Source organism: Hippoglossus hippoglossus, chromosome 1 (assembly GCF_009819705.1).
Source record: "Hippoglossus hippoglossus isolate fHipHip1 chromosome 1, fHipHip1.pri, whole genome shotgun sequence".
Classification (NCBI taxonomy): domain Eukaryota; kingdom Metazoa; phylum Chordata; class Actinopteri; order Pleuronectiformes; family Pleuronectidae; genus Hippoglossus; species Hippoglossus hippoglossus.
Window position 1 is genome coordinate 2,393,544 of NC_047151.1, and position 12,533 is coordinate 2,406,076.

A 12,533-nucleotide genomic window follows, 5' to 3' on the forward strand; every position below is an offset into this window, starting at 1 on the left:
GCCCGCAGGTCTAATTGGCATGGTCAGTGATGGAGCATATGCACTTTCCAGTGGGAGCCCATCTGACAGTGCCACTCGCTGATGACTGCCCACATAGGCTCCATATGTGGCAGACAGAAGGGCCTGAGCGCACACTGCCCTTCAACTAATGAAGCCAAGTCACCCGGATTATACCTCAGCCTTTTAAAGGACTTTATCCAGAATCTGGAGCCAAAGCACCAACTCTCACAGTGTGTGCACCCACACATGTATACACACTAACATACAGTATACACAAGCATGAGGGGCTTTTAAGAGTTGTGAAAGCATAACTGCTCCCGTTTTCTAGTCAGAAAGTGACTAGAAAACAGAAACCCTTCACTATTGAAAAGAATTGTGAACAGCAGTCCTGTAATAAATCCTATTCTAATGGTGTTCAGTGTTCAGCTCTGCCAGGACTGTGGAGAAGGGCGTCTGTCACTGTAGGCCTTGTATGTTGTGTTAAACAGTAAGTGTATAGGTTTTAAACGACCATTTAAATAATTATTAATCTTAATTATATGCTCTGCATAATCCATGGATGTTGCAAATAGATGACATTTACTCATCGTGGTCGTATTTTACGTGGATAAGCATGAAATGGTCGTAGTAGATAAGTTGTGTGTGTGTGTGTGTTTAACACGAACATGTTTAATGCACCAAAGCAAACAAAGCTGTCTTGATCAAAATGTTGGCCAACGTCACTCACTGGGCTGGTGACTTTCAGTGGGACTGAATCTCCATCTGCAAACAACACATGTCCTGTTGAGGTGCTGATAGATAATGTTGTTGTGGTGCATTATAAGATGTCTCTTCAGGTTTGTGGTTTTGTAGCTGCAGAGTTTCTCTCCTGTCAAAAACGACACACTTGTGTAATATTTGAAGTGGGTTTAAACCTGTTTTGTTGCCATCCTGCATGTTATCTGATCTCTTACAGCAATAGTGTTTAAGTGCATAGAGTCAGTCCAGCACTGTTGGTGGTGTGTTCAGGGTTGTGCTGCTTTGGTGTACAATCACCAGAGAGATAAAGCAGATAGAGAAATTTACAGCGCAGGCATTTGAAGACAAGACATAAAAAAGATATTTAGAAGATGTCATTGTTAGAAAAATGTATCGTTTAACTGTCTCTTCTTTTTTAGTAAACACATTTTTTTTTAAATGTTTTATAAGCTTTTAATCAATGATATAGCTCTCAGCTTAGTCATGAAAAAAGAGTAGTTGACAAACACATTAAAAAATAGTTGTGATTAAGGAAATAAACACAAACCACAGAGGGATTTGTAGGTAAAATCATAACGGCGCCATTATCCTCACTTTCACCCCTCTGTCGCTTATACTCAGGTGCACACATGTCGACTCATAGCAGGAAAATGGTGTTGAGATGTGACGGGGAAGGGAAATGAGCAGAGGGATAAAAAGAAAGTGAGGAAATACGGAGAAAGAGAGAAGCTGTGTGGTGCGAGAGTGAATTCAGCCTCCAGCTGGGCAGCTAAATGGACTTGGTCTGTCATTAGCATGCAAAGGTCTAGCCCGGACATTTAAGGTTATTCATTCCCCAGGCTAACTCTCCCCACGCTCAAAACGCTCAGATACTTCCTGAATCAATGCCTTTTTACCAGTTGTTGTGCTGCTGGTTATTTTCCTGCAACACATCATCAACAACACCCCCGAACCCTGCCAGCCACAGCTCGGCCGAGTGCACCACACGTTCCCAGTGTTCTGGGGCCTGCAGATGTTAGCGCATACTTAATGAGTCTGATCAGAGGAGCCCCGACCTCACAATTTGATTCCACAACCCAAGGTGCATCTGTTCTTCTGGTACTCACAGGAACCCCATGCTGGTTGAACCATTTCACAAAGTCACACAGGTCGTACAGTGGCTCGGCCGCTGCATCAATAACTTTGGGTGTGTCAGTGGCAGCAGGGTCATCGGGGAACAGTTGGATATTGGCTTGACTTGACATTGTTTAGACTGAGGTTGTTTATTTTACTCCATGCACTGGGACATATCTGTGTGCATTGCCTTGCTTGTACATATAGCCGTTTTCCCGATAGCAAAGTTAGAGATAAGGAATGCGCCAGCACATCACAGGAAATACATTATGTGAATAGACATTTCGGCATTGGCAGCATCTCCTCTTCACACCCACACCATATCACCTGACCACTGTGCTGCAGGGTTGCAAAGGGGTCATCAGATACTGTAACTGTCAAAGCACCACAAAATATCCCTGCGGATCTTCACTCGGCATTATCAAAATGAAACACAACTCGTGAGCAAGAGAAGTAAGGCCACCACACAAGTGTGAGACTATAACAGTTGAGACTATATTAAAATGAAACTGCAACATTCTCTCTGAAGAAGCAGAAGAGGCAAGAAAATATTCAGAGTTTTATCCATTTCAAATACACCTCCAGTCACAAAGTAAATAGATTGTGAGTTTCCGTGCTGCTTTACTTCTTTTATGCTCGGAGCAAAATGTGATGTTTCTGCCTCTGTTTTTCCCCAAAGACTTCGGCTGACCCACTTTCCCTCCTCCCGTGCACCTTGAGGGTGTTAACGGAATGGGGAATATTTACAGTGCTGTGTTTAGAATGAATCTGATATGATTAAGTAATGAGTCTGGAATAATTAGAGGGGATCGCATTAAGCAATGCAGTGTATGCTCATAAGCGTAGAAGAAGAAACCTTGTTAGAGCCTTCAGAGGTTCAAAGTGTGGTGTGGGTGTATAGATCTCTGGTGTTGGAATGAACTGAGTTTCATTCTGGCAGAGATGCATCTCCATTTTAATACAATAACAACTCTTATTCAGTGATCGTTGTCACAAAATTAAAAACCAATCAAGGTACCTTGATGGAAAACAAAATGGTATGATTGCTAAATTGTAGCTCTGCAACCACAACACACAAACTATGTAAAGTGTTTTACGTGAGGGGAGTTGCTAACTGCTCATCCCAAATCACATTTGCTTGGATCCATTTCATTTTTTGAATGAAGCCTTTTGCACCACCAGAGGGAGCTGTGTGGAGTCAGATAAGTTCCCTCAAGTGATGCCAGTTGAGTCAGTATCAGTTGGGTCTGAAGACTATACGTTTGTCTTGTTCTGCTTCTTTTTAGTCTTTTAGGAATTTGTATAACTTCCATTTTATATAGACATAGATGGTTTTGTATAAGAAATATATTTGATCCTCAGCAATGGACAAGGCGTATTACCCTGTGTAACGGTATTAACGTCTCATGAGCTAAGCTAGGCTAAGCTAACTGCTCAATACACCTTCAAACAACAGGCCATCATGGATTCTAGGCTTACCAACGTTTAACGTTTTAAAGGGATAGTTCACAGAAAAATGAAAATTCACTCATTATCTGCTCAACCTTTGACACTTGGTGACACCACAGGAGCAGTATGGAGGCATTTTGTGTTTGTGTTTGAAAAATGTATCACCAGTACTTAAATTGTATTGGAATTGAAGTATTTACCCCTGAGACTCCAAAAGTGTGTTGTTGACTCAAACACGTCACCCATCCCTCCATCCACATAGTGGTGATTAGATTAGATAGATTAGATACTTTTTCGGTGAACTATCCCTTTCATAACGTTTAGGAGATGCATAGCATATTTTATTTTGCAATGTACAATACAAATAAAGGCATTACATTCTATTCTATTCTACCAAGGGATAATTAGAAAAAGAACTAAAACAATGGCACATGGAAAATATATTTTTATTCTGCTAGCACACCATGGAATCAAAGCTGATATCAAGTCCACTCAACTTTGGACACATGGTTTGTGCATTTTCAAATAGGAAACACATTTTTTTACCGACATGGATAAACACAAAATCATTATTTTTTTTTTTAATTAAAAAAAACAAAGATGTCATGCTTAACTGAAGTGAAAAATTATCCATAAAGATAACATTTAGTAAAGTGCTCCTCTGTTCTCTAGATAATGATCCACAGTTTATCATTTGACTGTAGCTCCTTTAATTAATCCCCCTAAGCAATTGTTTCATAGCACCTGCCTGTAGAGTGAGTGCCTCCAAATGTTTATCCCCATAAACTCAGGTCTTATTGGCATTCAAGCATTGGATAGAAATGGACATTATTTTTCCGGAAATTGTGTTAAAATATGTGATGCTAAACACAGATCCATTAAATTAGACCTGGAGCACGTGGACCCATGAAGACTTCTAGTTTCATGCTGACACATCATTACAAAAGTCATCAACCGTTTTGTCAGACACTCACAATGTAGGATTTCAAGAAACAAACCAAAATCGTGTTTTTTCTATGACGACCACAAACAAACATTTGCCTCATGACCATTCAGTCAATTTAGCAATGATACTGTTTAACCTTCTCACCAGACATATGATCAATAGGCCTCTGTATTGATTGCAATGCTTGTTTTCGTTCTGCAGGTGATTCTGATGCTGACCAAACTATTTGACTTCAACCTCAACAGTGTGACTGAGAGTTCATTATGGAGGTAAGCTTATCACACAACACGAGCTCATGACATTTCTAGAAAAGCCTTGAGCAGCGATGAGCATGCCACAATAAATTGGTCAGACGGGATTGCTGGACTTAGTTCTATATATTCTGGTGGTCTAATCCTGAGGTTTGAACTGCTCCCAGCTCTGCTCTTAGGTATAAAGAATACCCACACGCACAAGGATCTCATAATATGACTTAATGAAACGTTCGAGGCTTGAAAAAGAGGCTGCAGTCAAAGAAAGATCTCTCAAATGACACGGCTGAACTGCCCTCGTTTGGTTTTAATGTCTGTGGGCACCGACATCCCTCACATGAAAGTAACTAATCAACACCACTGGAGCTGGCAGTGTTATCCAGCAAATTACCTTGACCAGCCTTGAACAGAGCGTGGCCGTGCTCGGAGTGTCGGACTCCATTCTGATGTAATTTTGGCGGATGCCTGCTAGGGACGAATGTGGCTGCCTTAATGTCTCAGAAAAAAATGAAGGAAATCTGCGAAAGTAATTATCATTATGAAATATATTTTTCATTATTATTGCTGCCAATGAGATGTAGCACCACAGGCATGAACAGCTCTGTTGAGGAAAAGAGCTCAAAGGGAGGAACAAGGATAAAAAAAAGATGAACTGCATAGAAAGAAAAAAAGAATAGGGGGGAATAGTTTATTGTCAAAGTGAGAAAAAGAGCTATTTTCTAATTTCACCTTTATATCATTTAGCACAATCAGATGTCACCACTAAATGAATCAGTTTTTCCAACCCATTCAATACCACTAAATCTTTTTTGAACTCATCAGAGTTGCAGCTCTGATGTTTCAAATGGAAATATGTGGGCATGAAAAAAAAATCCTGATTAACAATAAAGTTAGAATGTGAACTGCAAAACCAAAATGCGAAATAAATTCAATATTCAGCTTTCAACTTCCACTAGAGGCTAAATGTTTGTTCAAGGCTCTTCTGTTTTGCCAATTTGATTTAAAAACTTTTTTTTCTTTTCATTCTAGCGACAATTTCAAAGTTTGCAAAGATACCAGATGTGTCAAGTAGAATTATGAGGGAGACTTGTATAAAATAATGCACAATACATCAAGATGACTTCCAGTTGATGTAATGTTGAAGCCGATAAGATTTTCATCATCTTGGGTTTGAATGTTTCTCTTGGTACAAGCGTCATGAAGCTTTGATGAAGTGTTGAAATGGAGTAATACTTGGGCTGCATATGATAAACTGAGTGTCAATGTGTCACTTTGCAGAGAGTTTAGAATTTAAAGAGGGATGAGGGGTAATATAAAGTTCAAATCATTAATACCAGTTGGCATGTATATTTATATAACACTCAGATACCCACTTCAGTGCAGTGTCAATTTCCTGTGTCATGCAGTTTACTTTGTCTTAATACATGTTGTGAGTCTTTCTATCACCAACCACATTATTCCAAATTATGTCTCTATATAGATAGAGCCATAACTCTCTACTGAGCTTTGTATTTGTCAGCTTAATTTTCAAAATTGTTTTATTTTAACCTGTAGAACCATTTGCACATCTGCAAATTTTCTACCTGCTTGACAGCTTAATTTCCGAAGTTGTAAGGAAGGATGAAAAAAGTAAAAAAGTAATTTATGTGTGTGCCCTGCTGTTCAATTAGACTGAAGTGTCTGTGACAGAAAGGACGCAGGTCAATTCACAACTGGAAGTGAAGCAACCAAGGAGGAGGTATCATTATCAGCTTGAGGGAATGTCTTCAAATTTGGTAAAAACTTTCACTTGAACTCAAAGATGAACTAATTAGATTTTGTTGCATGGGGGTCAAGGGTCAAGGTCACGATACAGGTAAAGGTTACAGTGACCTTTATATGAACCTTATATGAAATAAATTATGGAGAAATATTTACACAGAAACTGCACTGGTTGACAGAGGCAGACAACCACGGTTCGGTAATTCGAGTTATGTAGTGGTATGAACACATTACGTTTCAAATCAGGAAGTGAAGTAGAAAGTAAAAGTGTATTTGACTTGTTGCTACCAGCTGCGTTTCCTAACCAATTTATCAGCTGCATATTTAGGTCTAACTATGTAGTAAAACAGAGCTATTTGCAAAACCTTTTATAATAATTATTATTGATATCCTGTCACCAAGTGGTTTGCTAAAGCTTCACCATCACCAATCAACCTATACACTGATATAATCCTAATTCAATTTGTCTTGAAACAAAGATTTCCGGAAGTGGATTTTCTTATCATTGTCCTGAAAGCTAACTCGGACATTGTCTTGCATTGAGGAAAGTGTTTCCTGTGCTTTTTTTGCCTCAGTCCCTTAAGGAGCAAGAAGGCAGCAAGGCAAACAACACACGGCTGTACACGGAGGCTGCCTCAAGGCTCGAGCTCTCACCCACAGCTGTGGCAATGTACTGACTGCATTTACCTCAGAGAGGATCGAGTCAGCCTAATGCTCTGTGTCTCTGATGATGGTGCCACATTACCCTTCTAATGGTGCAACTACAACTGACATTTCACTCGTGTATTATAAATCCTGATGCGTTGAGAAAACAGAGCTGGATGGGTGATTATGTGGTGATGTGAGGTGCGTGTGGGTTCCCAGGCAGACTGACAGAAAGACAGATGAGTGAACAGATCAGAAGCATTGTGAGAGAGCAGAGGGGATAATGAGAGTGCAGGACATTAGTGGGCAATATACAGCCAGGAAGACGGACAGAGCATCAAAGCAACAGATGACTGCATTTAAGATAGCAGGAGAGCCAGGAACACCTCAGGGAGGGTTTGAGGGTAAACTGGGCATCGCTGCCTGCTGTGGCTCAGAATATCAGCACAAGGTAACAACTGTTATACATTCCTTTTATATGTGATGTGGATTCCTCGCCTGAGTCAGTCAGCACATGCTCCGCAAGGTTGACAGATTCATGTAAGCTTTCAGTTGCTTTAGAGCGTCACTTTTCACTCTGTGTTTCATACTCAAGGGATAGTTCACCAAAACATTTAAATTGACTCATTATCTACTCACCACTATGCTGATGGAGGGGTGGGTGAAGTGATTGAACAAAACACTTTAGGAGTCTCAGGGGTAAACAGTGTTGCAGCCAAAATGACCCCTTCTTCAGACGTAATAAAACAACAGAACAAAAAACATAACATGCCTCCATACTGCTCGTTTGGTGTCATCCAAGTGTCCGCAAGCCCCGACATTCATATTGGACTCGAAACAGCGTTATTACACCATTTTTTAAGCCTAAAATTCCCCTACTGGAAGAAGCGATGCTAGCGGATGTAGCGATGCGAATGCGCACCCAGCATGTGCCCTTGGGCGAGAGTGTGTGCGGTTTTCTGGTGTGTGCGCACGAACGTGGCTGCGGCTCATAGGAGGCTATCAGAGATAATTTAGGCTTAAAACAATGACACAGTTTCGAGTCGATTATGAATGTTGGAGCTAACAGACACTTGTCACCACATGAGCAGTATGGAGGCATGCTATGTTTTTTTTCAGTTGTTTTTTACGTCTTAAGAAGGGGCTCCATTTACTTCTATTGTATTGGATATGGCTGCAACACTGTTTACCCCTGAGACGTGGTGAGTAGATAATGAGTGAATTTTCATTTTTCTGTGAACTATCCATTTAAAGAATCAGCACCTACAGACACCAAATCTGAGACATGAACCTGACTCCAGACCTGAGTCTATAATTTTGATTTATTTTGTTTAATACTGATCATAAGCTAATGTGGCTGTGGCTGAGGGGTAGAGCGGTCGTCCTCCAACCTGATCGGCAGTTCGATCCCCAGTCTTCCCCATCTGCAATGCCGAAGTGTCCTTGGGCAAGATGCTGAACCCCTCATAGAACAACAAAGTGCTGCTAATAGATACACTGTATGAATGTGTGTGTGAATGGGTGAATGTAAAACTGTACTGTAAAGAGCTTTGAGTGGTCATCAAGACTAGAAAAGCGCTATATAAATACAAAACCATTTACCATAATGCAACAGATCAGGAAACAACTAAACCAAAATGTGTCCAGACGCTTTATGCAACGAGACAGTTCAGACCAAAATGCCCCAACAAATGGCTGATATTAGTATGTTGTAAATCAAATTTTTTTTTTTACATATGACTTTGAAACTGATTCTTTGTACTGTGTTTACGAGAGGAGTCCATATAAACACCTCCCTCCATTTTCAGAAATGGCCACAGAAGTGAGTTTTCGCCGCTTCCCCCAACCAGTCGAGGCAAATGGCCGCCCACACTGAGTCAGGTTCAAAAGTTTCCTCCTGTTTAGCTTTAAGTTTTTAGATTTTTCTCTCCAAAGTCATCAGTGCTGCTCGTTGATGGAGCTTTCTTGATAACTTTTAAAGGTCTCAACCTTATTATGTAAAGTGCCTTGAGATAATATATGTTGTGATTTAGCACTATACAAATGAAATTGAGTTGAATTGAATATATTGTAATGCTACATTATGTTACCCACCTTCAATTCTCCCAAATTGTTGCCTCATTGCCGAATAAGTCTATCACTGGAGACTGTAAGTGAAGAAAGGGTTTCCCTTATCGACAGAAAATACATCTGTAAGGAACAAAGTATTAAAACTTTTATTGTCAGTCTGAAAATAATATTTGTGAATATCAGCATACGCAGCCTTTAACAGCCTTTACACAACATCTTGGGATTGTCTTTTCTTACAATCTCTCACCATATTTTTTTAAAAACAAACTCTTGTAGAATGGAAGCAGTGGAAGTTTGCTCCCAACACTGACAGGCAGGAACAGGATTGAATGAGTTTGTGGATGTGGAGGGGAGGGGAGGGGGGGGAATAGTGTGATTTAGCCTGCTACTCAGAAGATATACTATTGGAGCACGCTGATGGTTCTATAATTTCATTGTGGAAGTGGAACACCCTGCTGCCGTCTGTCCAGTGTGTCCAGCAGTGCTGCTGGATCCATCTGCGTGTTAACTATCGCAACATGCATGCAGCTCCCATCCTCCGAACCGTGGTTACTCAAACTCCCCAGTGATAATGTAATGGCGTCATAGTAGCTATTCCTATCAATATACAGTAGACCCTAGAAATTATAATTGAAATTATATCTAACAATTGAGCGTCTACATTCTGCTAATCCATTTCAGAAAAAGCGAAAAACGGGATTGAAAAAAATAAGTTTTAGGCTCTAGGCTGGATGTGTGTGTGGGTGTATGTGAGTGAAAAAGTGTGTTTCAGCTCAGTTGTCCTCTGAGCAAATGCACAATCTATTTTCCTCTGTGAGCCATACCAATGTAATGTGAGTGATATGATTCTTGTGTGCTCGTACAATGTTCCACTCATACTTTTCTTTAATCCAACATGTGGACAATGTGAAGTATTGGCTCACCTACAGCCCCTGTGGAGAGAACATCCGCAAAAACGGATGAAATCACAGCAGTGTGGTCCAAGCTGCGTTTTACACCCACACATAATCACTGAATAGCCTTTCAACACGCACTATTCTTCATTCACATTCTTAGTCCTTGAGAAACCATCATTTTTCATTTATGTAACGTTCGCCTCGCTGGGATCTGCTGGGGTTGGGCCATTTCAACGGTTCATGCTGAAAGTCGCTTGTTGCACGAAAAATAAGTCATTGGCCTTTTAATCAAATGATTCTGTGAAGGGGGCCAATCAATAGCGAGATGTCATTGTCCAATGGTCCTGTGTGATGATGGTTTCTGATGAATGATGCTGGACTCATCCAGGGAAGGTTTGCCCAGGGGAAATGCTTTTGCTCCCCATTGAAACCAAACTGTCATGAATCAATCATCAATCAATCAAATTAAATTTTTATAGCCCATATTCACAAATCACAATTTATCTCATAGTGCTTAACAAGGAGCGACATCATCTGTCCTTAATCTTCAACAAGAGTACGGAAAAACTACCAAAAAAAAAACCTTTAACAGGGAAAACAAAGAATAGAATCCTCAGAGAGAGCCACATGTGAGGGATCCCTCTCCCAGGGCGGACTGAAGTGTAATAGATCTTGAAGAGTTAATGCATGAGAAATTAAAGGGATATTTCAATGAAAAATTAAAATTCACTTTTCATCTACTCACCACTATGCCGATGGAGGGGTGGGTGAAGTGTTTGAGTCCACAAAACACTTCACCCCCCCCCTCCATCGGCATAATGGTGAGTAGATAGGTGTATTATAATTTTTGTGTGAACTATCACTTTTATTCCATTAATATTTGTTTATCTTTATTCCTGTTAGTGGAATCGAAACATTGAGCTCTTAGAAAAACTTTCCACTCGTCGACGTCATTCTGGATTTAACAGCCACATGGATATAAAAAACAAAAACAAAAAACAAAGGTTGATTTGAGTGATGGCTTCATTTGAAGTCACTCGAGACATTCGGCAGTGTCTTTCCTGCATTTTTAAGATGGCTTTCTCCTCTGTCTTCATGTGAAATTATAATAGCTCCTTGATTGATCCTCAGGCCGTTCAAAGTAAATTACACCTGACAGCACAGATAAGTTGTTCAATCTTTTGGCGACAGTCTAAAATGCTAAATTTCAGCAGAACACAAATATTGCATTAGCACTTTAACCAACATTTGAATATTTCAGCAGTCATTCTAAGATGGCTTTAAATTTAGCGGTTTAAAGTTGCTCTGTCATTCTACTTTATGTAACTTAAGTTTATATACGAGAAATATGAAGCATGTCTCCTTGCCGGCCTTGTCAGACAACCAGAGGGCGCTCTGAAGTGGACGTGGAAATGTAATTATAGCAAATGGTCATGTTAATAGCCAATAAAAGATGCAGCGTTTGAGAAAGAAGTGACATGGGGCAGAGACATAGAGAAATGTGATTATTTTTTGGCAAGATTAAAGTGTTCTATAATGATTAACCCATTGATTAAATTAAAGACTGTTTGACTGTTAATCAATTCATAATTTCACAGTGCTTTGGAACAAAGGTGTGCAGCTCCTGTAAGAACACACTGTCTCCATCAGATTAATCCTAAACACATTACTCTTCAATTTTCCAGCCTCTTCAGCAACGCTACATGCACAGTTTTGCATAATCATATGTTTTATTAAACACATTTTTATTGCACTATGAAATGATACGGCAGGTAGATGAAATACACGTTTAGCCACGAGGAGCCTCAAACATTAAACCCATTCATTCTTTCAGTCATCTTTTAAAGGACGGTTCGATGAGAGCAGTCCACACTTCAGCATCATCCTTGAGTATATTGTGTTAGTATTTTCTTTCACCCCTTTCACATGTTCCACTTGTTGCCTCAGTGCTTCCTTCAATGTTTCTCCAAAGGGGTTAAAACATTTCGAACCTTGGGTCCCTCTTCATCACGTTATTCAGGTTGTTCACATCTCTGCATGAATACCACCAATACGCCCTGTGAAGTCTATTTGTAAACTCTATGTGGCAAATAGGGAGTTTATTTCGAATGCCTTTTGTTTTGTGATGTGTTTGAATCAGTTATACCATGAGTATTAGGTCCATGTTGAAGTTGAAGCTATTAAATTACGAGACAAATATGTAACATTACGAAAAAGTCATAATTTGACAAGAATAAAGACTTAAAGTTGCAGTGTGTAGAATTTAGTGACATAATGTGGTGAAGTTGCATGTGGCAGCTGAACACCCCTCACCTCACCCTCCCCTTCCAAACATGAAAGAGAACCTGTGGTAGCCTTCAGTTTTCATAAAAACTCAAAGGGTGTTTAGTTTGTCCAGTCTGGGCTACTGCAAGAAACATGGCGGCCTCCATAGAGAGGACCCCGCCGACGTAAATATAAAGTATTTCAATATAAAGGGCCCATTTTAGAGTAAATAAATAAATAAAAACAATTTGTATAATTTAGATGGAACACACTCGTGAAAACCTCGCTAGGATTATTTTATATTACATTTCTGTCAATAGAACCCTTTCACTTTAATTCTAAGAGAATAAACGAAAAAATAAACTATTTTTTAAAGATAATATCTACAAGGAGAAACTG

General features: G+C 39.8%; 1 protein-coding gene across 7 annotated transcripts in view; it reads left to right on the forward strand.

The window, feature by feature from the left end:
• The window catches only part of LOC117763358 (VPS10 domain-containing receptor SorCS1), a 150,584-nt gene that overhangs the window by 66,284 nt on the left and 71,767 nt on the right, over nt 1-12,533 (forward strand). For all 7 annotated transcript variants that reach the window (XR_004614150.1, XR_004614149.1, XM_034588444.1 and 4 more), the window contains exon 2: nt 4,448-4,515. Coding sequence is in view for 5 of the 7 variants with exons in the window: in XM_034588444.1 (XP_034444335.1) it covers nt 4,448-4,515 (68 nt within the window). In the remaining 2 variants the exon portion in view is untranslated. The remainder of the gene's footprint in view (nt 1-4,447; nt 4,516-12,533) is intronic.